Source organism: Camelus ferus, chromosome 5 (genome assembly GCF_009834535.1).
Source record: "Camelus ferus isolate YT-003-E chromosome 5, BCGSAC_Cfer_1.0, whole genome shotgun sequence".
Lineage (NCBI taxonomy): Eukaryota > Metazoa > Chordata > Mammalia > Artiodactyla > Camelidae > Camelus > Camelus ferus.
In genome coordinates, this window is record NC_045700.1 from 73,279,873 (window position 1) to 73,307,413 (window position 27,541).

The following is a 27,541-nucleotide window of genomic DNA, read 5'->3' on the forward strand; positions in this document are numbered from 1 at the left end:
CACCTTCACCACAGATACAACATGGTCTCAGCCTAAACTGTCATCTTTCTCTCAAAGCTCATGCCCCTGAACTTATTGAACTACAACCTTAAACTTTAATGCACAAGCAGTAACCCTCTCCAAGGTGATTGACTATAAACTCTTTGAGGGAAGAAACCATAATTTAGATTTTTTTTAAATCCCTCATAGAAACTAATCCTTAGTACTTTGACATTAAGAAAGTGTTTAGTAAATATCTGTCAATGAGCAAATAAAAAATAGTTAAGTATGTAACTTAAAATAAATATTTGGCTAAATTTTCACAACTTGATTACTTGGGTAGCTTAACATACTCTTTGATTCCTGTAATACAGACCTGTTTTATAAATCTTCATCAAAGCTAACAAAATTTTGGCAAACTTAAATTAAACCACCTTTTATTTCCTCCATATGCTCTAAGATGCAAGTGACAATTAGTCAATTGGACAAATGAATATGGATTGTTTATAAACAGGATAATTTGAGTAGGTGAAATAGAGAATGATTTAAAAAAAACACTACCCAAATATAAAATTCATGAGTTTAATAACTATTTAGTTTTCTACTGGTAGAAGCTAAAAATTTTACTTCTGTAGTTACATGAAAACACTTTAAAACTTCAGTTTATAAAATGCAGTAATTTGCAATTTCTACTTTTCAAGGGAAGAAAAAAAAAAGATGTCATTTGTAACATATTGTAAGCCATCTGGGTAATAGGTAGAATTGAATTCACATTGTCCTAATATTAAACTATTTTTTTACTGGCTCCTGCAGAAGTCATTTCTTCTAATTGAAAAAATGAGTTAATATTTGAGAACACTCTATATGTATAAAAATAGACTAAAGCCAGGTGCTTTACATACATTACCTCATCTTATCCTCCCAGAAGCACAATAAATGACTAGTTCCATTTTAGTGCTCACAGAATAATGGTCCAAATTACTAACTAGAGAATGGCAGAAAGGGTTTGACTTCAATCCCTAATTTTTTCCACCTTCTCATGATGCTCCTTTAAATAGTGGGTATCAATTTTTAGCACTATTTGAAAATGTCCTTCACAGACTCACAAAGACAGAAGGTAGAATGGTGATTACCACAGGCCAGGGGGAGGAAAGAATGGGGAGTTACTGCTTAATGGGTAAAGAGCTTTAGTTTGGGATCATGAAAAAGTTCTGGAGATGTACAGTTTCACAATAATGTGAATGCACTTAATGCCATTAAGCTGTACATTTAAAATGGCTAAAATGGTAACTTTATGTCATGTATATTTCACCACAATAAAAAAGTAGCATTCAACATCATACCCATTTTGTTGGTATCCTACAAATTTTATAATTTTAATTCAGAAGGCTTTTAAATCACGTTATATGATTGTCATAGTGGGAAATTTCAAGATTATCTGAAGCTGCATTTTGAAATAATGATAAATATGATAAACATGTTTAAATGCAAGTACTGTATCACCATAACTGATACTTTTTTATACCACTCACTAGAATCTCATTAGATTCTTTCACAGAGTTTGTTTTTAAAATTATATTTTATATATTTTTAAAAATTCTTTGTATTTTATAAATTTTATTTATAGTTTATAAATGTAAACTAAGGAAAAACTCTGAAAGATATTAGTCCATTTATTGCTATAGTCCAACATCAGTATGTTTAATTAAATTAGTTAATAGTAAATAAGCCTTTATCATCTGGTCTGTTTTTTATTATTTAATCAAAGTATCTCCTTTATTCTTGAATATTCTAAATTGGTATTACTATCGGGTTTTCCTATGAAGAAAGGTTTCATCAGAGCAGAAAAGACAAAAAGATATTAAAAAATAAAATAGCAAGCTAAGTTAATTCAACCATTCTCAAGAACTTATTTTTAACCAACCAATGTAGCTTGCAGTGTTTTTCATCTTCATATTTGAGAGGTTCCAGTTTCAAGTTTTTTGTCACTGTTAGGTTTTATGAATTTATATTTAATATTTATAAATGAATGAATGCAGACCATGAATTATTTTAAGATCTCATATGTAGTACCTGCCTAACTATTAATGAGGACTAGGTTATAAAGGGCAACTACTGTCACTTATGGGGGGAAAAAATGTGTCCTATAGCATGGAAAGAGCACTAGATGATTGATGGCTATAGCAGAATAGACAGAGGCCAGCCAAGCTAAAGAAACAAGCAGAACAGTGTGCAGCTCCAAATCATGGCTGCTTCCCAATTGCATGGTGCAAACACAGTAATTCAGTCTTAACAGGCAAATTAAAAGCAAAGCATTATTAATCACGCAGTGAACAAAAACATTTGGTTAAACTAACAAGCACCACTTAAAATAGAACAGCAAAAATCTACATGTTTTTTGAAAATTCTCAAGGCAAAAACATCTAACTAGAAAAGAAAAAAACTCAGTTTAACTGAGTTAAATTCTTAGTGTAAAATAAAAGACGCATTTTAATGACTTTAATAATGCAAAACTTCAATATAATACAGGATGAAATAATGCAGAATACCAGAATTACTTTTAATTTTAGCACCATGAACACCAGTATGTGACAGGTAGTGATACAGAGTATGGTTCTTAAGGCTAACTCCCTGGGTTCAAATCCAGGCTCCAGATTGACTTACCAGCTTGGTAACCAAGCTATTCTTTGTTTGATTCTGGAGAAAGTTTAGGAAGAAATTCAGTTCCTTAAGAAAAATCTGTTCCTGTACTGTTACCTGTATTTTACCCAATCACCTACAGGTAGGATTGCCAGTTTTAACAAATAAAAATATAAGATGCCCAGTTAAATCATATAAACAATAAATAATTTTTTCATAAGACATACTTACACTGAAAAAAAGTTACTTACCTGAAATGCAAGTTTTCTGTTTTATTGAAAAATAACTGGTACACATCACTGTATAAGGTATACAGCATAATAGTTTGATTTACATATATTGTGAATAATTACAATAGGTTCAGCTAACATTAATCTTCTTATATAGATACACAATAAAAAGAAAAGAAAGAAAAAAGAAAAAATATGTTCCTTGTAATGAGAACTCTAAGGATTTCTCCTCTTAACTTGCCTACATATCGTGCAGCAGTGTTAGCTGTGGTCATCCATGGTGTATGTTACATCCCTAGTACTTATCTTATAACTGCAGTTTGTACTTTTTGACCACCTTCATTCAATTCCCATCCCTCTACCTTCTACCTCTGGTAGCCACAAGTCTGATCTCTTTTTCTATGAGTTTGATTTGCATTGGCTTTTTTTTTTTAGGGGACGGGTTTGTTTTTCTAGACTCCCCGTGTAAGTGAGACCATACAGTATCTGTCTTTTTCTGTCTGATTTATTTCACTTAGTATAATGCCTTCAAGTTATATCCATGTTGTCACAAATGGCAAATTTCCTCATTTTTATGGCTAAACAATATTCCTATATATATATAATAGAAACATATATAAAATACCACAACTTATTTATCCATTCATCCACTGAAGGACATTTAGGTTGTTTCCATTTCTTGGCTATTATGAATAATGCTGCTATGAACATGTGGGTGCATATATCTTTTTGAGTCAGTTGAAATGCAAATGTAACTGGGAATCCTGTATGTTGCCTGACAATCTTACATACAGTACTTTTGCCAATACTATACTTTCTATTTTTCATTCTTCTACTTAGCAAACACACCGTAATGATAACATCATAGATCATACTTTGTGCTATATGGCATGTAATTATCACAATCAGCTGGCAGCTCATGTAAAGAACTGTAATAGATTCAACAGGATTCCTAACTTTTGAAAGAAAGCAGTAACCATTTATAGAATTATTTTAGGACAGTTAAAGACACTCTGTTTCCAGCCATTCTTGATATGCTTCTTAAAGAGGCATAACAGCTCTTAGTATTTGCTTTTACCCAAATGGCAGTGACTAGAATATTCAATTATGGATTTACGGACATAATTAAAATTGATCAAGGCAATCAATCATCTGCCCATACAAGTGTATTTCACATCACTATGCGGACACTTTAACAAAGGTTCCCTCAACATGTTAAAGCTGTGAGAAGTTTTAAAAGATTTATTCTAAACATCCAAATTACCATTACTGAATGTTTTTTCAAAATCCATACTTGATTGCTAAATCATAATCATCCAGGCATAAGAATTTTTATATCCTATGCTAGATAATAATTCTACTTAATCAAACATATATATTAAGTTAGCAAAAAATTAAAACTTTGAATCTAATTTAAAAATTCAGAGCCATTAAAATAAAATGTTTTGTTTTGCTTTTAACTGTCAGTTTTCTTAAGTTTTGAGTTCAGAGGTAATTTTGGTCATCAAAATATTGTAACAACATAAAAAAATCTTTTATGTAGTATTTATACTATTCCAAAGATATTTGACAACAGCCATCAGATAAACCGACCAATCTCTTACACAAAGTTTCATTAAAAATAGCAACATCACTGAATTACTGATATTTTCAAAAGGTCTATTTACTCCAAACTAATGAGAACAAATCTTCCAACCCAGTTATAACAATATTACAGAAAAATAGTAGTGACAAACTTCACTATTCACCTTTAAAGCATGACCTAAATGATTCAAACTCAAGTTATTAATAATATTTGTCATGCTAGATATAGAATATTAGCTAAATGAAGCTTTATTTCCTCCCTAATACACAAACACACGTCTTAATCTGTGAGAGTAACAGACATGTAGATTTGGCTACACAAAGATCAGCAAGCTAAAACAGAAAGCAGTTACATTCCCTGTGAGTCATCATATTCTATTGACTAAAAATCACAATTTAAGGAAATTCTGTAGCCAACTAAACACTTAACAGCAGTGCCATGACCATTTCGGGAACTTCAGAAAACAATATAATTCTTGAAGAGTGAATATCTGGCGACTTTTCTAAACTAGATCATAATCTGAAGAAACAATAAACTTAAGATCCAACAGAGTCCTTTTTCATATGCTACACTGAATAATTTTTTAAAAACCAACCCCCCCAAAAAAAGGTTTTCCGAAGTTTAATGGATTTAATAATGCCTTAATATCATGGGGTACCCATTATTCATTTAATTGCCAGCACCTAGATTATTTTATTATATCCTCTTGTCAACTATGAGCTTCTTTCTCTTCCAACCTCCCTTGTTCAATGCTTCTGAAAATATTTTTTTTCCAGCTGTGCCACTTTCAGAGAAGGCACATTGAGAATAAGAACAGTAACATATACCAAGCGGCAATGGGCAGGGACTCTACGCTTTATACATAGGGTCATCTCATAGAACGGAATGTGAGAGTAGGAAGTGGTGGGAGATGGAGCCAGACAGGTAAAAAGGGTCTGTATTGTATAGGGTCTCCTGAACCACATGAAGGAATTTGCACTTTATTCATAGGGCAGTGGGAAGTGATCAAAGTTTTAAGCAGGAAAATGGTACAATTGGATTTGCCTTTTAGGAATATGACTCTAGCTTCTATTCTGGATAATAGATTAGTAAAAAGAAGGTGGTAGGAGGCAGAAGGCCAGCAAGGTAGATGCTATGGTGATAGACGCTAAGCATGGAAGTAGCCAGAACTAAAGCAGCCGTGAGAAGTATTGAGGAGGTAGAACCAAGAGAACATGGGAATAGATTGGAGATGATGGGAGAGAGAAGGAGGGAGCCAAAGACAACATCCAGATTGCTAGCAGAGGCAACTGAGGGCACGGTGGTGCTATTCCTGAGATGGGGAACACGGAGAAGGACAAATCTGGGGTGTGAAAATACCCAGCAAACACAGGTACAGGCCTGGAGGGATTCATTTATTCAATAAGTATTTTTAGGCATTTAGCCTGGAGCACAGTTCTATACCCTATTTTTGTAACAACTACTTTCTATCTGAGATTATAATTTTAATAAATTGGGTATAAACTATATCTGCCTCACTTTTGAATTTCTATATTACAAAGTATAATCTTGTCACAAATAACAAAAGCATCAATGAACAAATGAATGAATCAATCATTAAAAGTAACTTTGCCAAATGTATTACAGCTTGAAAAAAATTTTGATGAGCTTTGCCAAAAAGGCTGTTACTAGAGTCAAATTTCAATGGCCTTGGCACCGCAACAGAGACGTTAAGCATACTAAAGATTTAATAATATAAAACATTGAATAATGAGATACACGGCCCACATCTTCCTGGCCCTGGCATGTGTATTACTATATATCAACTCAATTTTTCAGTATTTGAATAAAACAGTCAAAATCTGTCATAACTAAGAAATTCCTTTATATATAATTACCTAAAGAATTAACATTGCTTTTATTTTAGTTGTATCTCACAGAATGAGGTACAGGTAGATGACAGGGCTAGGACACCAGACATGGCCCACATTCACACATATTAACCTAAGCAATTGTGGGCAAGTCATTTTCAGATAACAGAAAGATAATGTGACTGAATGAATGTCATACATGGCTTGATTAAGAGATTGTGGCAGCCAATAGGACTGCATATTATAACACTAGCACACTGCTGTTGGGAGGTTGGGTGAAAAACCACGAAGGAAATATTGACCACTGCCACTGGGAATGTATATAAACCATGTCTTTAAAATTTCTGTAGTTACAGACGTTTCACTACCGGCTAATAAGCAGTATTTTTTGTTAGAGATGTTGCTAGTTAAATGGATTGCCAAGTCTTCTCTTTTTAGGTACAGCCTAATATATATCTTAGATATATCTATATAGGTATATTTATTATATTCCTCACCTCCAGGCCATACAGCAAATTTGCAGATCACTGTAACTCCCACTTTACCAACAAAGAAACTGATGCTCAGAAAAATTTTAATACTTTCTCATGATCACAAAGTTAGTAAGTAGCAAAACTGAGCTTCCAGTGTCCCAGATCAAATTCTCAAGTCTGTGTCCCCTTCCCTGCCCAAGCTGTCTCCCAAAGATTTAAGTTCCTATTAAGGAAAGTGAACCTAGTAATGGTAGGTGCATTAACTCAGGTAAAGGATCCTGTAGGAATGTGGAAGAAAACGTCATCTTGATTCAATTTTGGGAGAGAAATAAATCAAGTATATGCCTAACACTTAGAGCTACAGAAGACACCAGTAAAGTCTAAAATGTGGTCTCTCTCTTTAGAATTGGTGAGAATAAACAAAGGGTGCTGTTATTTCCCAGGGTTTATAGGATAGTTTCTAATTTAGTTCCTTCTTGTCAAAATCAAGGTTATGGCTGAGAAGCTCAGAGAATATTGCCCATATGATCTACTGTAAAGACTTACAGCTTTAAACTTCCAAGAATACTGGCTCCTCAATTAAGTTTACTGGGAGTGGAGGTTATGACTGGGCCCAGTGTCATTCAGCAGCAATACATTATCTCTAGTTCAGATGGAATCTATGATTGGTTTGCACAAGGATTTCAGCCAAAATTCCAATTCTTTCAGGATGTCTTAATAAAGGAAAATACAGATCCAGCAATTCCACATCTGGATATTTATCTGAAGGAAACCAAAACACTAACTTGAAAAGATATCTACACCCTCATGTCCACTGCAGCATTATTTATAGTAGCTAAGATATAGAAACAACCTAAGTGCCCACAGATGGATGAACAGACAGAGAATTTGTGGTATATATACCATGGAATATTATTCAGCCATAAAAAGGAGTTCCTGCCATTCATAACAACATGAAGGGATCTAGAGGGTATTACGCTAAGTGAAATAAGTCAGACAGAGAAAGACAAATACCATATGATCTCACTTACATGTGGAATAAAACAAACAAAAAACCTGAACTCATAGATACGGAGTACAGATTAGATTGGTGGTTGCCAGAGGCGGGGCGGGGGGTGGTCTGTGAATGTGGAATGAAGAGAATGGGTGAAGGTGGTTAAAAGGCACAAACTTCCAGTTGTAAACTAAATAAGTCAGGGGAATATAATGCACAGAATGGTGACTATAGTTAATAATGTTATATTTGAAAGTTGCTGAGAGTAGATCTCAAAAGTTCTTATGATAAGAAAAAGAAAATTTGTAACTATACGTGGCGATGAGTGTTAACTAAACTTATTGTTGTGATCATTTCACAATATATGCATATATCAAAGCATTGTGTTGTACACCTGAAACTAGTATAATCTTATGTGTCAATTATATCTCAATTTAAAAAAAAAAAAAAAGACAGAAGCTGTGTTTAAGTCTAAGGAGTATAAAGAGAGAAGTAGAAAATGTATCTTTTATATCTTCTTCCATCCACTGACCAGCACGTCTCTCATAAGAGCTTGGCAAGTGGCAACCCCTAAGCAAGAAGACTAGCAGGAAGCTCCTCAGATTCTCAGCAGCCTTGGTCGGAAAGGCTGCAGAAAAAAAAAAAAAAGATAGCACTGCTCCTTTATTGTACTGTTACTCATAGTAAATTGAGTAATAGCTGCCAATTTTATGGTTCACTTCTTTCCTTAATGTTAAGGATTTATTTTAATATTAGTCATTATTTATTTAAGGCCCCCATTTTTACAGAACATTATGCCTTCTCCTTTTATTAATTTTTTTAACTTTTTTTTTCCAGAGGGGAGGTAATTAGGTTTATTTACTTATTTATTTTCAGTGGAGGTACGAGGTATTGAACCTAGGACCCTGCGCATGCTAAGCACGCACTCTACCACTAAGCTACACCCTCCCCCATACCTTCTCCTTTTAGAGACCACAAACCGAACAGTTTGAATGAATTCTTGCTTTTAAGGAATTTACAATCTAACAAGGAAAACAGAAGCTTAAACATATAGAAAACCTGAGTCTGAGTCAGACATGATTTTTAAAAATATTTTTAGTCAAATTTTCACTCACATCTTGCTTATATTCACAAACTTTCCCAAATATGAGCCTAATTCCAGAAGAAAAAAAGAACTTGGAAGTAATTAGCTGTGAGAGGTTTTTGTTTAATAAAAGCAAAGATTTAGTTGAATTGTAAGATGAAGTTGAAATTTGAAAGGTTTAATCTAAATTAATGAAGAAGCTATTTCTAATAGATGCCTTTACTAAGTTTTAGGTGTCCCTTAAGGCTGAGTGTGTGCCAAGGTGGAGGTTATGGGAGCTTTTTTTTAAAATTTCAATCAACTAGAAGCAAGAAAAAAGAACCCACTACATACTGTTCATTAATAAAAGATTTTTAGACAAGAGAATAATCAAAGCCGAGCACACAGCTCTATGTCAAATGTGGTAAATACTTAACAGTCATTTGCTGAACTAAGTAGAGTTACATTAAATTCATATATAGCTCATTCTTTTCCTCTAGAATTTGAGGAAGTTGAAACCCGTATTTGCACAAACTTGACCCTCTGTCAAAAACTGTACAATTGTCTGGTCAAGAAGGGGTATAGTGGGTAGTAATTACATACACTGCTGGTTGGTTTACAGAACTTTTTTGGTAGGGATGGGAATCTTTGTTTTTTAATGATTAGTGACTATATCAACTAAAATCTGTGCATTTTTCTTTGTAATGCTGCAAGAAATTAGAGAAAAAATGGTAACTGACCTCTACAACTCCAAAGACCAGGAGCAGAGACATTGGAGTCCCATCACTTTAGAAAGGTGACCACTCCAACCCTAATCAGGTTATACACAGCAGCCAGGAGACAGGTTTTGCTCCATGACTCAAAGATTCCAGTCTCTTCAAAGCCCTCTGTGATCAAAATCTTAAGAATTATTTTTACTTAATGATTCCTTTATGTCTCTAAAAAGTCCTGACAATCTGTATTTCAACATTTGTCTCAGATTTTATCTTTTCCATTTCCAAATCATAATAACCAGTATTTATTGATTGTCTACCATGTGCCAACTACTTAGCTAAGTATTCTACATGAATCCTCTCATTTAATCCTCCCAACCACCCTATGAGGTAGGTTCTACTACAGTAATGAAACTGAGGGAGGGCCAAAGAGATTAAGTAACATGCCTGATGTCATATAGCTAATAAACTGAAAATCAGCTCTGAAAATCAATTCTGGTAGTTCATTTCCAGGGCCCACTCTTTTAACAGCAGTGCTACATTACCTCTTGAACTTGAAACCTAATTCTGGAAACTTCTAGCCAGTCTCTTAATCCCTAATTTATCTCCATTGTTTCACACAGTAATTAGGAAAATCTTTCTTAACTACTATTTTTTTTTACCAATTATCTTCCCATTTAAGAAAAATACAGTGGCTTTATATATCACATTAAATTGAATACAGTTTCCATATCAAACCTGCCTTCAATCAATGCATCAGATCCTCCCAAATTTAGAAGCATAGCATCTGGAATACAAGGACAACTTGCTGAACTGCTGTCAGCGGAACATGTTAGGTTTTTTTCTTTCTGGAAGGAAAATTCCCCTGATGATTATATTCATAGAAACATAGCATCCAGAAAAAGGGAGGTAAAACAGTCCACTACGGTGGATCACAGTGCATCTAGTGTGACAACAATGTTGTAGTCTAAGAACAACAATTTCAACGAAACACTGACAATCAGAACACATCATTTATTTGCTGTGTGAATCTGAGCAAGTTATTTTACCTGTCTGTCTCTCAGCCTCCTCATCTATGAAAGTAGGGTAGACATCCCCTTCCCACTTCATAAGCCTAGTGAGAATTATATGAGTTAACATACGTAGAGTGCTTGGAAGATTGTCTGGAAGACAGTAAGCACTCAGTAAATGTCAAGGGTTATTATTGCAGTGGGAATGTGGAAGGAGACATTCATATAACTCCCTTCAAATGCATCAAGAGTTGTCACATGAGCACTTAAACTTACTCTTTCTAGCTCCTGAGGTAGAAATCAGACTGCCTAGAAAATGTATCAGAGAAGACTTTGATTTGGACTCAACAGAAGAATTTTTTTCAAACAGTGAAAGCAGCCTGAAAATGGAATTGGCTCCCTTGTAAGAGAAGGGGGCTCCTTGCTGACTGGAGGCCAATACCCACACCTCTACAGGGGCTCCTCCTCTGGTGTGGTTACTGCATCTGACACCCTCCCAAGGCTCACCCAAGACAGTCCATCAGATTCTTCCCACCATGTGCGGCACGTCATAGTCACACAAAACATCCAGGATTGTCCTTGTTTGAGGTTGTTTTTGTGTTTCACATATAGTATGAATTTACAAGTCAAGATGAAAAGCGCAGTTCATGTCAGTGAAACATAATTTTGAAGTTAATGGATTCATACTGGTATTGAAATAGGACCTCGTAGCACATAAGCTGCGGTCTCATCAGTTGCCTGACCCAGCTCAAACAATGTGAAGCCCAAAACATATCAGAGTAATGTTTAACTCCCTTATATCACAGAATATTTTTATTCCTTTTCCAAGTTAAGAATATATTCCATGATTAATTATTTTAATCTTAACAAAATTTACAGTCTCTTTTTCTTCATTTTACTAATAAGAATCTCCTAAACTTTAAGCTGAGCACATGACTACCTAGGTAGAGATTACATTTCCCAGCTGGGCGTAGCCATATCACTAACAGGCCAGTACAATAAAAGTAGAAGTGATAAGTGCAACTTACAGATAATTTCCTTAAAAGAAAGCTACTTGCCCTCCACTTTCTTTTTCCCCTTTTTTTATGGGACAGAAGGGGGATATGTTGGTGGGCCAGCTTAATCAAAGGGACAAAACAACATCTTATAGGATGCCCAAAAAGAAGACAAAAGGAAACTGGATACCTGAATTACTTTAAGGATCAGAACCACTTACCTAATTCAGAATAATCTGCTTAGTTATGAAATGTTACTTACTAGAGGAATAAACTTCTATCTGTTTAAGCCAATATATGTTTGTTAGAGCAACTTCGCCTCCCAATAAATGCAAGTATTATATAAATATGGAAAGTAAACTCTCTCATTTCAAAGGCTCAGAGATTCATGTATAAATATTCTCAGCTAAATTCCTCTTTTAATAAATACTTTTAATAGTGAAATTTAAAATTCTGATGTAGTTTGAGCCAGCCATTTAAAGCAAACAATGCTTTTGTTTGTCTCACCAATGATACATTTTCTGGAAGCTGGAAACAGACTAGTTTATGAAGGAAAAGACCCAAATGATAAAAGAAAAAGAGTACTTGAAGAAAACTACAAAAATAGTCCCTCAAAGGAAATAGCACCAAGATCCTTATAGGAATGAGACAAATAATCTACCTTAGTCATCTACTTGTCCTTTAAGGTGCTCAAATAATTTTCAACTGTAAAAACTAAAAATCAAAATTGAAATCATGAATAAGAATTCAGAAGGATTCAAGACATAATCAGAGTGACACAAAGTTAAGCTTTTATGTCCATAAGATGCTTCAGAGCAATGGTTTATATCTTGTAAGAAAGTAGATTTTTAAAAGATAATCAGATATTAGGCAGAGTTGTTAAAGGACTTAAGTCACAGTTTAGTTACCTCCACATTTTTCTTGAAGGGGTTCAGAACAACAAAAATACCTGGTGCAGAGTTTTCATTTTATATAAATAAATATCTACTATTTACACCCAGGATTTTTTTAAATTTTGATTTCAACTCTTTAAATTTTATTTAATGCCACTAAACCCACCCTATCCTCAGTTGATCCCAATGTCAGCAGAGAATACCATTGTTCTCTTCTGGCTTTTAACAGGCTTCATACAATGGAAAACATTCCATAGGTTGGTCTGTCCATTAAACCAGATAATAATTGGTTCTCTATGATGTAGCTTGCCTGGAAATTACTCTTTAATATATACACCACTGAGGAAATGTGGGTTTATTCTTATTTTAACACCTTGCATTGCCTTACAGGCTGGAAACCCCCTTCCTCTGACAGTATACACAGGAGCACAATAATGACTCGAGGCTCAGGTAGGTGTGTACTTTGTGTATGGCTGTATGAGTAGCTTCTAAAATATGAATCTTCTGAGGAAACTTATTCAAGATAGTTGAAAGAGGTAAAATAAAGAACTGATTTCACACACTAGTCACCAGGACTCATCAAAATACCTCTAAAAGGAAACATAAGACCCACATTTTAACCACAAAAAATTCCTCTGTCTGGACCATCATCCCTTCATTCCAATTATAAATTATGAAGTTTTATACTTTTAACAGTGAAGAAAGGACATCTGCCCAAATAGATCAGTTGAATCAATTTTTTCCTGGAGAGTTTTCAGAAGTATATTCTACTCAGAGCCAAATCAAATGTATAAGAATGTTGTGAGAACCTGAAAGCCATTCTTCAATTCTTGTAAAGGTCATATTAAGAATAAAATCCAAAAATCTGAATCCCTTTCTTCATAAATTTTATGAGATCATAAAAAGTTGGAAGATGTTAGTACCAGGTCTCCACCAATTTGCTTTACGACTTGAGGAAGTCAATAACCCCTCTAAGTCTCAGTTTCTAAATCTATAAAGAGGTGGATTCAACTATTATGAGGTAAACTCTAAGGATTCTTTTAGTTTAATTTTCTATTAAAGCTCTATATATTAAAGTATAAAAAGTATATCATGTAAAAATGCAAATGCAATTAGAAATGAAATGTTCCTAAAATTCATAAATTAATTATTTTCCATTAAAACTACTATCAAAATCCTAAAATTTAATGCCATGAACTGTTCATAATGATAACAAATTACATTTTTATTTAAAGAATCTAATAAAATTCATCCAGAATGGGAAAAAATCATCACTACAACAATGACTTTGTTCTGAAACTAGGATATGACAGAGTAATGGTCCCCAAAGAGTTTTATGTCCATTTCCCCAGAACCTGTGAATATGTTAGGTTCCATGGCAAAGGGGAATTAAGGTTACAGATGGAATTAAGATTACTTATCAACTGATTTTAAAATAAGAAGATTATCTTGGATTATCTGGGTGAGCCCAGTGTAATCACAAGGATCCTTAAATATGAAGAGGAAGACAGAAAAGTTAGAATGGGGCACAGTGAAAACTAAAAGTTAAAGGTGGGTGTGATGTAAGAAAGACTCCACCAGCAGTTGCTAGCCTTGAAGATGGAAGGTGCCATGATCCACAGAATGCAGCAGATTCTAGAAGCTGAAAGGGGCAATAAAATGGATTTTCCCCTAGAACCTCCAAAAAGGAACACAGCCCTGTCAATAACTTGATTTTAGCCCAGTAAGACACATTTCAGACTGTAGACCTCTAGATGGTAAGATAACAAATTTGCGTTCCTTGAAGACACTAAGTTTGTGGTAATTTGCTAAAGCGAGAACAGAAAACTAATATTTAGGGCACCTAAAAGGTAGGTTTTGAAGAGTAAGACACCCAAGCCTGCACTCCAGAAGGTATGCCTAAGCGGTCCCCGCAAATCTATTGCTGTTGCTCAGATCCCTCTGACTTTCATCTTAAATGAAATATGTGCACCTAACCCAATAAATGGTGGCTGCTTTCACTACAGAACAATGCAAGACTGAGCCACCTTAACTCTGTCTTAACCCTGGTCCCATGCAACCAAATCAATATATTCCTAAATCACTGTTTGGGGTTTTTTTGTTTTTTGGTTTTTTGGGGTTGTTTTTTTTTTTTTTTTTTTTTAATTTAGAGTACTAGGGGTTGCAGGTTTGAGGGATAAAGAAAATAGAGAGAAAAAAATTCCTGCCCTTTCCCACCCCCACCCTACCATACACACACATACTTAATATCTGTGAGACCCGGAACAAGCCTCCCTACCTCTCAGAGCCTTGACTTCCTTATCTGTAAGGTTGAAATGATAACCCTAGCCATTTCTTGCCAGATTGTTATAAGAATTTAAAATAATGTAAGATCCTGGTAACGTTAGTGCCTGTTACTCTATATCATGAAATTGTAAAAGAACCCTCCATTACCTATTCATGGTATCATACACGATCTCCTAATGGCTCCTGGGGAGAAGGGGAGAGATGGTGGGCAGCCATGCTTAGTAAATGAAAGGGTAGAATTAGAGAGTGATCTCTAAGCTCTCCAATTCTATAATAATATAATTGGATAATCGGGCAGTCTCAAGCTGCTGGAGCACAAGCAAGTGAGTTTTATTTTTCCCACAACTGCTCTCTCCCAACTATGCCATCTCAGATTTCCCTTGCCCCGGGTACTCCAATTATTACTAATAACTGAGTTCACTAAGATTCCACAGTGTTTCTGTATCTTTCAGCTATTAGAAGGGTTCTTTCAAGTCCCTAAAAACTCATTTCTACTCATTTTAAAACTTTAATCTCATGTTCAACTCAAGGTCCTCTTTCTACCCCAAAGCCCCCAAAGCAAGTAGATGGTGATGGTGGTGGTTGCGGCTGTGGGTGGGTCTGGTCTACCACTTCTCTGTTTCTCTTCCTCCCTATACTTCCCTTCTAGGGATGGGAAGGGCCACGCTCTCCCCAGAGATGGCATCATAGGGATGTTGCAGGCCCCACTGGGCTGGTTTTCTCTGCTCCTCAGGCTAACATTGAACCGACTGTTGGTTCTCTCTGTGAGGCAGGTATCCAAATGCTGACCATCTGTGGAGCTGCTGGTTCTCCACAGTGCCCTTCTTCCAGCACATTCATCACACTGACTTTAGAGATCTGGCTTGGGCACTGACCACTTCCTCCCAGCCCTTACCCAGCCTCTGCCCCAGCCTTCTGTTACTAGAGTTCCTCTGCTCAAAAGGCTTCTTTGGGTAGGGGCACCAGCAAGATGCCTGGCCACCTTCTAAAGTGTTCCCTTTCTCCACACTCAGGACGGCATCAGAGCTCTGACAGTCTGGTAGCTCAGTACCTTACAGAGAAGAGATGGGCATCAGTCCCAACTTCCAGGGAGACTCTGTGGAGAGGGGGACTGCTGCATGCCACCACCATTACCTGCCTAATCTTCTCACTTGATTCTCTTGAGTTCTTTCTCTCTCAACTTCAGAAGGGGTCATGAGCTCTTCCACACAAAAGGAGGAAAGTAGAAGGAACAGGCTCTCTTCAGGAATCACAACCCCCTTCCAAGGCTACCTCCTCCCTTGAAGTCCTCCTTTTATTTAACTCAGAGACGCAGGGTAGGCAGGAGCAGTAGTGAAGGCTGCCTCTCTATAAGACTGGAAGTGATGGTTGAACACAACAGTTCATGGTCCCCTGAATCTGGAATCTTTTGTCTTTTATTTTAAGCTGTGATGACTAATTCCAGCACTCACAACTACTTCTGTCCTATTACACCAACTTCTATGACCACTTGTTTATCAGAAGCCATTTCTCTGTGCTGGTGACCATGTCATGCTGAAGGTGCAACTATGAAAAATTTCCTTGGACTTTCCTAGGGCTAGGCCTAGAAAAACAGAAAAGCAGACAAGGTTTGTCTTTAATGCCAAGCATTCCCATCACCAACCTAGACCAGTCCTTGCTAGATCCTTCCCAGGAATCTCTAGGCCCAAAGGGCTCTGTGCCGAGCAATTACTGTTGGGCATGTTAAGGTGTGAGGTGTTAATAAGTTAAAAGAATCTCCACAAGAACCAAAAAGCCAAGAAAATCCCAAAAATTTGAGTTCCCAAATGAACAACTTCTGGCAGAAGGATCCAAGTAGAGACATCTGTTGAGCTATTACTCTGTCCATTTATAAATATGATCCCATCTGACTCCATTCTCTTTAACACACATTCATCCTTCTTCCTCTTCTCCCCAAACCACAGAAATCTCAATTTCTGGTCAAATTTAACTGCTAATACTTCTGAGTGTGACTTCTCACAGCCCATGCAATTACTTTTGTGACAAAGATAAAGATTATCATCCCAGCTATAGGACAGAAAGCTGGGAACCAAAAGATCACCTGATGTTGAGGCTTCTGACTTCCAATGTGTCTAGTGTGTGTACACCCAAGTACACACGACTGCATTTATCACAAAACCAGCTTGATTCCATACTAACTGAACATGAGAAGATGTTAGGAAAAATATTTCTCATAAGTTTCCGAAGTTCAGGGAAAGACTTATTGTTAAAAAAAAAAAAAAGAATGTGACCAAACACCTTATCGTACAAATGCTGCAATAAAAGAAAAGAGAGAGAGAGAAGAGAAAGAAAAAGCCAACGTCCTTTACCTTTTCAATAATGTAACATAACCACAGACAGATAATTAAAGCTGCCATATGAGGAGTGTTTCAACAAGAGAGCTGACTGTGCCTTTAATACCTGGCCAGTATCCAAATGATGGGGACAAACCTCTGGGTACCATTTGGCGTGGTGCTGTATCTCTGCATAGCAGAATGGACTCATTACCTTCAACACAATAAAGTGGCCACAAGCACAAGTAATTTCATTACATAATCACGCATTTAAATTTCCCACATACTGACTTTGGAATTTCTCCCCCAAAAAGGGAACTAAATGATTAAATAGACTTTCAGTTTAATGGAATTCCTCAAATATTCCTTGTATGTGTGATGAACTATACCCATCTCAAATGTAATTAGGTGGAAATCTTAATCATATAGCATCATATCCTCTACCACTTATCAAAATTGCAACTTCCTTGGATTGGCAACTCAGATACATTTATTGATTTATTGATGCTGGAAGACAAAGCTATCAAATATAAAATAAATCATATCAGGTTGCAATGATTAACAGTCCATCCTTAGCCTGCATAATTTATACCAAAGTTGGATCATAAATTCTTGCTTCATGGTAAAGATGCAAATTCTAGTAAAAGAGTAAAAATATAGTAACAGGAATTCAACTCACCTCAAGGGAAAATGAAGTACAACATTATTGTAAAGTCATGGGAATTTTACAAGAAAGGTTATGAAACTGGTATATTATTATAAAAAATATATTCGAAGAATCCTTAACAGAGTTTCCCAAAATTGTTTTCAGAATTTCCTTTTTGATTTGTCAGCTAAACTTGGTTTTTAAGGTAGCTACATAATGTCTTGTCTTTCATGTGTACTAGCTAAGGTTTAAATCAATATTATCTAAGAGGATATACAAGATTAAAAACAACCTCTGGAGCTGGACTATCTGGGTCCTTTTCCTGACTCTACCATTTACTAACTATGTGACATTGGGCAAGTCATATAACATCTCTGCATCTGTAAAAATGGAAATAACAATTGAAAATACTAAGCTCATACACATGAAGTGCTTAGAACAATGCCAGACCCAAAATACAACTTATATAAGCATTTGCTATTATTATAAAGGACATTTCTCAACAGGAATATCTCTTCAGGATGTACTGGGCGTTTTACCTATTAGATTAAACATAAAAATAAAGCATTTCACTTTTAATAAAATTTCTAAATACATAATATTTAATTATACCATGGAATCAATAATTCCAAAATATTTCAAAAGGGGAGTTCACCAAATGCTGATGATGTCTTTGCATCCAAGTTTCCGGGGGAGCACAGACTCTGCCAACCTCCCACCCCTCACCTCTGCCCCTACTGCCTCCTCCAAAAATTAGTCATGATAATGACTATGAGACTGCAACTTCAAGGACATTGATAGACTCTATTTTATGGAGATGAAGTTTTCAAAGGAGGTAAAAGTCAGAGTGCACACAGTGTGGTTTCCTCTTTCTCCCCTCAACCCAACAACGGGCTGACCTGAAGGGAGCAGAGCAGGGCAGTTTACACTTGATCTTCTGACACAGTTGCCCTTTTCCTGAGCCAGCCTGGGCCAAGAAAGGCTTAGAGGGGATACACATTCTCCTCCCGCTGACTCCTTATTCTCTAGCCCGAAGGATCCGGCTCATCTTTGGCGGTCAGATCTGGGATGGGGGATGTGGGCTTATTTGGACTGCTTTGGTTTGAAATCACTTGAGCCTTAGAGAAAAGCACCTATAACACAATCAGGTCCATTTCTAGCATTCTGCCCTGCCATCTTGGTCCTAGCTAACAGTACCAAGGGTTCTTTTGTCTCTTCGCCTTCCTTATACATTTATCTTCCTCAAAGTCTCACAAGGAAGGTGTTCTGAATATAATCTCACCATCATTTCTAATCATTACATGGTACAATGCAATAATACAAGTTTGCCTGCTTATACATACTGCCTGTGCTTAGTCTAGTACAGATTTAGCATCTTTTAAAAGGCTCTTGAACAAGTCAGTGTGAAGGAATTGAGAAAGCAAATATTATCTTTGAAAGGTATTTTAAACTTTTAAATACAAAGTTGTATGGTTAAGGAAAAACACAATAATCTTGCCAGTAATACGTACACACTTTCCTAAATTCACAAGTACAAATTAAGAAATCTTTGAGAACTAAGCACACTTACTAAAGTAGTTTAGTTGTTAATGTTGTTTTGTTTTGGATGGATTGTTTTTTCTTTTTTTTTTTTCAAAATTAACTTGCCTTTCTTCTTCCCAGAGCAATAATGATAATATAAAAAATGATTCTTTTCTACTCACCTGTGCAATCTTACTTATCTCAAAATGATGCTAGATTAATTATTAGTGAGGTAAATTGAAAATGCTAGATTATATCCTTTTTCAACACATCCACATAAAATGTTACAGATTAAACTACAAATCAAATCCAATTGTAAATCCAAGGGACTATTCCAATACTTTGTCATACTATAATTCTGCTGCCATCAAATGTTAGCTGAAATACACAAGACAGAACGTTGTCGTTATAGAAGCTAACCATTCAGTTTTTTTATTGTCAATTTAGTAAATTCATGAATTACAATATATTCTATCATAAACCTTATAGGAACTGGGATACAAAGATGAACTGGCATGTAAAAATAAATAAGATTTGATAAAACTACAAACAAATCTTTTTACATTATTAGAACACATCAAAATACGAGATTTTGTCAAACTGACAGGTTCTGCTGTGATAGGTTTACTAGATTTAGATTGGAAGTGCAATCAGATTATTCTCCCTCCTCATTTAATAACCAATGGGTCATTTACTGGTACTGAGATACCAATGGGAAACTCAAAAAATAACTTTACTCCTGCCTTTTACTTCTGTTTAGTCATTTTAAGCTGGATAATTTGTTTTGATGTACAATCTTATACATATCTCAGTTTAGACACTGCTCCCCAAAATGGAGTTATGTTTAATGTTCAGTTGTTAAAGTTGAACAGAAGTCACTGGGGTGGGGAGCCAGGGGTGGAGGGGTGGGCAGGGAAGCCTGCTGCAATTCTTTCTTTGATTACTCCCCAGCCCACTGCCTGACCGGTTACTCTGGCATTATTACCTAGAAGCATTAATGGATTGTTAGTTCAGTAGCACCAAAGGTAAAGTCAGCTGTTTCTTGATGTCTTTTCATTACACCAAGTTGTGCCTGTGGTGTTATTTGGCAATAAATGTTCAATTGACATTTTACTGTACAAAATTTAATCACCTGTTTACTGTGAAAAGGTAAAGGCTAGGATAACCACTCTTCCGTCTTAATTGCAATGTATGTTTGATTCCTCAGTAGGTATGCAATTAATTTCTACTTTTTAAACCTTAATATGTTTTCCAAAAAGGAAAAAATTGGTGTAAATTCTGATAGTATTAGCAAGCATTAATCAACACGTACTGCTAAAATCTTTCATCAAAATATGACGAGGCTCCTTATCTAAATATTATTCTGAATTCTCTTGAGAGATGCTATAATAAATCACATCAGAAAGGCACTACAATGAGAAGCAACCACTTCTAAGGTGAAATGTGACCATGTTTCTATGGCAATTTCAGGGAAAGTAAACACTCTGACTGAAGTTACTGGGTAATAAAACAAATCCAGACAAGAAGTTCAATGCTATTTATGAATCAAACCTCAGGAGCACCTACAACTGGAGTCACCAGGACATGCTCATGGTACCCAGCAGAGGCTGGCCAGCTCCACTGTACAATCGGGTTGCTTACCCAAAATTCACCCAGGAGTCGCTTACTTGGAACTTTTAACATGTATTTCTACAGGCAAAAGAGTCTATAAATGCTGATTAACTCCCAGGCCAATGTCTAAAAGTTTTGAGTTATTTTTCAATCACAATTAATTCCCTTCATAGCTGTCTCTATAAAAAAATGTTTTCAAAGCTCCTACTCAAGATACCCTATTTAATCACTCCTCTAGAATAACTCATATTCCTATGCCCTAAATATCCTATGATATTTACATCAATCTAAAAGAGAATACAGTCCTTCACAAACTCAACTGTCTGCATGGGAACAGGAGAAGTGGGCCTGGTATAAGAGAGGAGATGTGCCCTCCATACACTGATGAGTCGAACATCTGCCAAGCTGCTATGCCTTTTCAAATACAGTGTAGGCCTAACACAATGACAAAAGGCAGGAGAGTTTGCATTCCCTTTCCAGAGTCATCCACATCCAGGTGTTCTGAAATGGGGAGACGGTGGAGCCGAGAAAGGATAGTTTGGGGGGTCCCAATAATCTGCCACTTTCTTGGATGTTCATGTTGTTTCTAATCTAAAAAGTAGTCATGGATTGTGGGCTTCCTGCATCTGAGAATCAGCATGAGACCACAAGTTCTCATGGTAAACAGACATGGGTATGAGTCCTGACTCCACATAGCATTAGTAGCTCTCTGTGCCTCCCTTCTCTACTGTAGAGAGTTTGCTATGAAGATTAAGTGATATAATGAATGGAAGCTCTCAGTATAGTACCTGACTCATAGTAGGCAGCACTTCATGAAGTGAAAAAAATTTCCTTTGCCCCTCTGAGGAGTACCAAAATTTTGATTTGGGTCAACAGGTACCCAAGGTGCATCTTTGAGGCTACAGCTCAGAAACCCACTACAACAGCCCCACAATAAACATGACAGAATAACTGGCCATGATATAAAATAAGAGACACAAACAACACGGAAGTCATTACTTTAGCTGCTTCAGTGCACGTCTCAGCACCTTATTTCCAATTCCTATCCTCATCCCACACACCTATGTCCACGGGATCTGAGTGATAATTTCTTCTAGAGAATTCACACTTATGTAGAATCAAAAGGAAATGGAAAAAAGGATTATATGTGATATATATATATATATATTGGAAGACAAATCAACTGCTATTTTTAAAACATGTATGTATCTCAATTCCTACCATCTAGTATACGGAATAAGCTACACTCCTTTCTATTTCCAGAAATTTCTATTACAGAGCTATAAACTATAAAACGTTGAATATTTTAAATGTATAAATTTGATACTAAGTATGAGATAGATAAATGGTCTAATTTCTTAAGTAGAAATATATTTGAATGGAGAATAGTATATAATTGTTAGATAGTATCAATCTTGCATGTAATTGATTTGTCATTTTAAACCACTAGTCATGAAGAAGCAATTAAGATGGAGTCTAGTGCAATATTGTGGTATATACAACAATGCACTTACCAAAAAACATGCAACATTTATCAATGTCAATGCTGTCAAAAATAATCACACAGAAAAACACAGGGAAAAATGGACAGGTTAAAGAGAACTTAGTTTAATTCTCACATTAAATTTTTTAAAACTTAGAACTGGGCATATAAGGGAAGAAACAATCATAGTCGAATGAAGACTTTCCAAAGATATATAAAGATAAATGTTGCCATTGTTTTCATCAGCTCAGAAGGAAATTTTCTCAATTAAACACATGTTTTCACAAATTAGGGAGGGCAAATTTACTAAAAACATTCATTTTATTAATATACAAGACAGTCTGGTTTCTGGCATGATAAGAGAAATGCACTGTTCTGTTTTATCTAATATTCAAATTCATGGAGAATTAGCAGTCAAATTAGAATGGAAACAATACCCAAAATTGAGCTGAAAGGAATTTAATATTTCATGATTCACAATCTTTCAGTGGTTCAGTGTTATGATCATGAATATCAATTATCATTGTACTAAGGCTATTTGGAACAACATGTAATAGTTTGATTAACTTAAAATGTACTAAAGCCTTTCTTTTCGTATATGTTTCAATGCCAAATAAAAAGAACTCTTGGCAAAACGATGAAGAATGCATCTTTTTTCTCAATACAGAACATATGCTACTGATTCCTTATATGATCTAGACTTTTTTAGAAACTCTCATTTTTATTATGCTACAGTGAATAAACCACAGGGCGGCAGATTCAAGATGTTAACAGAAGGGTCCTTGAACTCACAGAGGGAGTAGAATAGAGCCCACCACCTGCCTCTTTCCCCAAGAAAGAAAATGAAGAAAATGGAAGAAAATGAAGACCTCTGGGAATAGACCCCAAGAACCACTGACCATCAATGACCTACAAGGTTGTCCTTGAAATTTAACTGACTCATCACAATGACCTTAGACAACCTTCTAGGCATCAAAATGTTTGGAGCAAATCTGAAGCTATGAGGTCTGTAAAACTCTAGCCAAATTTTATTACATAAATCAGTCGCATCAATCGTTCACCACAGATATGGACAGATACACATGCTTTTACATACTTGGAATATTTCCAGAAGGATACATAAGAAAGTGTTAGCAGTTATGGGAGTGGACTAAGTAAGTGGGAATATGGAGTGGCTGGGAGTTTTACCTTTATACTCCTTTGCAACATTTGTTTTTATCCTGTGCATATGTTACTTTTCCAATTAAAGCTAATCTAAAATAATAACTGACTTCATTTTCTTGTATCTTTAATTTTAAACACCATTTATTAACTGTTTATTTTCCTATTAAATAGGCAAAGGATCAAGTTGCTATTCTGTTGCCTCCCTCCTTTTTGTCACAAAAAGAAACTTCAAAAACTAACAATATTGCAAATCAATTATAGTTCAAGAAAAAAAAGTCACCATTACTCAGTAAGGACCCTTCTGAGAATATCAAAAAGCACATACTAAAATTTAAAAACTGAAAATTTAGCTATAAGGATTTGTATATTCTTTACACTCTGTTACTTTTATTTTTACAACATGAAAAGCCCACTGCTTTTTATGATGCTCTATTTTAAACTTTCTTGTGGCTCTTGTTTTCACACAACATGTGTACTCTCTATATCTTAGAATCCAAAATGTACATTGCCTAACTGTGATTTTTTTTGGGGGGGGGGGGTTCAAAACAATATACTTTCTGACCTGTGGGTTAAAAAGAAAAAACAACGATCATTTCCATTTTATCTAAATTCACACCCAGAACAGAACACTCCTCTTCACATAATCTTAAAGTCACAAAATAACAAAACTACTATAAGTCATTTGCAACAACCGCCCACTCTTCTTTTAATATAGAAATCTCCCTGTTCGGTTTTAAACTTCTGTGTGTCAGGATTGGGGAAAAGCTTAGACCATACTTGGAACTAGGTGGATGGACTGTGGGAGCAGTCTACCCACACTGGCAGGAGGAGCTCCAATTTAGAGATTGAGAAAGAGATATGTATTATGTGGTGTATACAATTTAAACCTGAACAAGCGTTTTAAATGTATTAGCACACCAAGTACGCTGAATCCTAAGCAGTTCCAAGTCCACCTTTCACTATCATCTTTGGCTTATTTTAATATATAAGTAGTTTCATACCGATAGCTCTACCAAGATAGATTTTAATGTCACATACGCAAGATTAGCCACATGCATTTATGCTAAGAGGCCCTTTCCCAAAGCCTGTGGGAGGGTTTTGACTTCTAGGAGACCTTATCCCAATGTCATGCACCCAAGATAAAATACTAAATAGGAAAAAAGCCCCAAGTGGAAGGAAAACATGAAGAGATAGGAAAGGGGCGAGGCTTACAAATTTCCTGTCAAATGGATGGAGGGAAACCGTGACTGGTGGCTGAAGGGTCGGGAAGCGTTTTCCCTGGATGTGGTGGTAACCACAATGACCCGGAATGTTGCTTGGTAGATTGACTGTTTTCCGGTTGCGATTTCCGCAGCGCGGAAACTCTGGACTTCACCATCGCTCTTTACTTTGCCGCAGCGTCCAAAGAAAACTCTGCCTGCCTACGGGGGGAAATTTCACACTCCGAGAGATGTCAGGACCATTTGAGTCCTGAGGGTTTGGGGTTTTTATTGTTGGTGTTTTTTTGTTTTTGTTTTTTCACTTGAGAGTAAACTGCATTTCCTTTACTGTGCGGGAAAAGCTAACTTTTCATTGGAGAGCAGCGCACAACCATCCTGCGGGTCTGCGTTTATATTGAGTTCTCCCTCCTCATCAACGGTTTAGCGAAGCTTTCAGGGAAAATGAGGAAACGCATCCATTAAAACACAAAGACGCAGAACGGAACTTTTCCTTCGCTATCAGGAAAAAAAGTCACTTCTGCTTCCACCGCCAAGAGCTGAGTCTGGGAACCTCCGGACGAGGAAGGAAGGATTAGTAATGAAAGAGATGGGAGAAAACAATGCCAAGCCTGAGATGCCTCCGGACACCGTATATCCCGACCCACTCACCACCCACAGCCACGCTCCCGGGGCGGCGCGGCCTCGCTTACCTTGATGATGCTGCTACGCCGGGGGGTCGCCCGCGCCGCCTCCAGGAGGCCGGCCTCGCAGTCCGCCGGGGCCGCTGCAGCACCGGGCAGCGCGACCCCACTGCGACGGTCCCTCCACCGGCCCCCAGGGGCGGCCGCCAAGCCATCCCCGGAGGCGGCGTCTGGGCCCACTCGGGGGTCCTCTTCGCCCCCGGCCACGTCTGGCGGCACGGGACCGTCCCTGCCGGCTGCTCCCTCGGCCATGGCCGAGCGCGTTTCGGGCTCCCCCGGGCGAGGCGGCACGCCCGGCAGCGGAGTCCAGCCGCTGGGCACGGGTGCGCTCACGCACCGGGTGGCGGCCCCGCCAGACTTTGTTTCACCGCCGGGCGGCGGCGGCAACTTTCTAGAGAGGAGACATTGCTCGGGTCGAGACGTCCGTGGGCTTTGGTCCAGGAGGCCGGCAGTCCACTGGGGGACGGCAGCGGCGGTGGGGAAAAGATGTGAGCGGGAGGGAGAAGAAGAGGCGAACAGGAGAGGGAGGTGTCCGAAATGTGATGCAAACGCCCGCTCTGCGCCAGACAAAAGGCACCGGGCGCCTGGCCCGGCGGCTTCCGAGGCCGGGACGCGCGCGGCCTGAAAGGAGACAAGGCCGGAGACCGCGGCCCGGCGCACCCTCCACCTGCCCGCGGACGGCGACGCAGCGGCCCCAGGAAGAGCAGCGGCAGCGGCGGCGGCGGCGGCGGCGGCGGCGGCGGCGGCGACCTCCACTCCGCTCTGTTGTGACAGGGAGGGAAGACTTGTTTTGACAGCCCGTGGGGATTGGCAGGCGTCTGGGCCTCTTAGGAGCCTCGCCTCGCCGAGGGGGAGTCGGCCGACCAATCCCCACTGCGGAGGGGTGTGCCCGAGCGCGAAGAATGGAATGTGTTCTCTCACTGGGAGCCGGCCCAGCGGGGCTCGTGTACTAGAGCGAGGTGTGAGCGCGTGCGCGCGTGTGCGCACCCGGAGGCGCTCGGTGTATATTTTGGAAGTTTAGATGCTGGAAACGAACCTGAAGACGCAACAAAATCAGGGGATGGGGGAGGGGGAAAGAAAAACTTCGTTTTAAAGCAAAGCAATGTCAAGGAGAACGGGATGCTGAGTATCAGTGTCAAAGCCTTTGGGGTGACGCGGAGTGCAGCTTCCCACCATCAGGGGTTAACTGCAGACTCTCACCTTTAGAAGTTAAGTCCGTGCTGAGATAAACCAGGGTTTACTGGGATCCTAGAGTTGGGTAATCTGCTTCAAGTTCCGTGAAAAGATCTTCAGTTCACTCTGCAATGTGAAAAAATGTGACATGAAAAGAGAATCACATAAAAGAAGTGAAGGTGATAGGAAACTGAACCAACTAAATCCCCTCTGGAGAGTGACTCCTCACAGATGTGATGGATGCTAAGTACAAGGTGAGGTGAGGGATTTAGTCTCTATCCTAAAACACCCCTATTTGAAAGTGGTTCAACTTCCTTTCTTTAGATAATCCTATATAAACATATTTAGCTCATTTCCAGCAAGTTAGCAACCAAGAGGGGAGATATCCTTGAATGAGGCATTAAGGCACTGAAATTACCTGCAGAATACTCAGATGAGAAAAGGATAGCTCTGATGTCTCCTAGTAGGACAGAAGATTTGACATTTTAATTTAAAGGCTTTTTTAATATTAGAACCTATGTTAAGCCTCGCTTATACATTAAATTATAATTTAATTATTAACAATTTTATAATTTGGGGTGTTATTTGTTCCTTCAGCCAAGAACATGAGAAATTCTTCAGGCTTTCTGACTCACAATTTGTTAGAATATCAGACTTTTAGAGATGCAAAGAGATTTAGGGATTATCTGATGCAGCCCTTTTATTGTACAGATGAGATAAAGGCCCAGAAAATTTCAGTTTCTTGTCTACTAGTTAGTGCAGGAGCTGAAATTAGAACTTGCCACTTAACTCCTCCAGTAATCTCTTCACTTTATCTCGCTCCTCTGGGGCTGCAAGCAGCCAGAACTGGATGAGGCCCTTGGGAGTTTTCAGACTTGACATTTACCAACTTTGAGGGAAGACCTGAAAAGGCCTGATTTTTACCTTTTCTTTAAATATAAATGCAGCCTAGTAATGAACATACCAGATTAGCAACCTCTCGTTTTAGAACCAACACTACCCTCTAGTGAAACCCTGAGA

General features: G+C 37.6%; 1 protein-coding gene across 1 annotated transcript in view; it reads right to left on the reverse strand.

The window, feature by feature from the left end:
• PLCL1 (phospholipase C like 1 (inactive)) overlaps positions 1-27,541 on the reverse strand; it is a 301,427-nt gene that overhangs the window by 268,692 nt on the left and 5,194 nt on the right. Inside the window, exon 2 of the mRNA XM_032480117.1 lies at positions 25,358-26,647. Coding sequence (XP_032336008.1) covers positions 25,358-25,600 — 243 coding nt within the window. The 5' untranslated portion in view covers positions 25,601-26,647. The remainder of the gene's footprint in view (positions 1-25,357; positions 26,648-27,541) is intronic.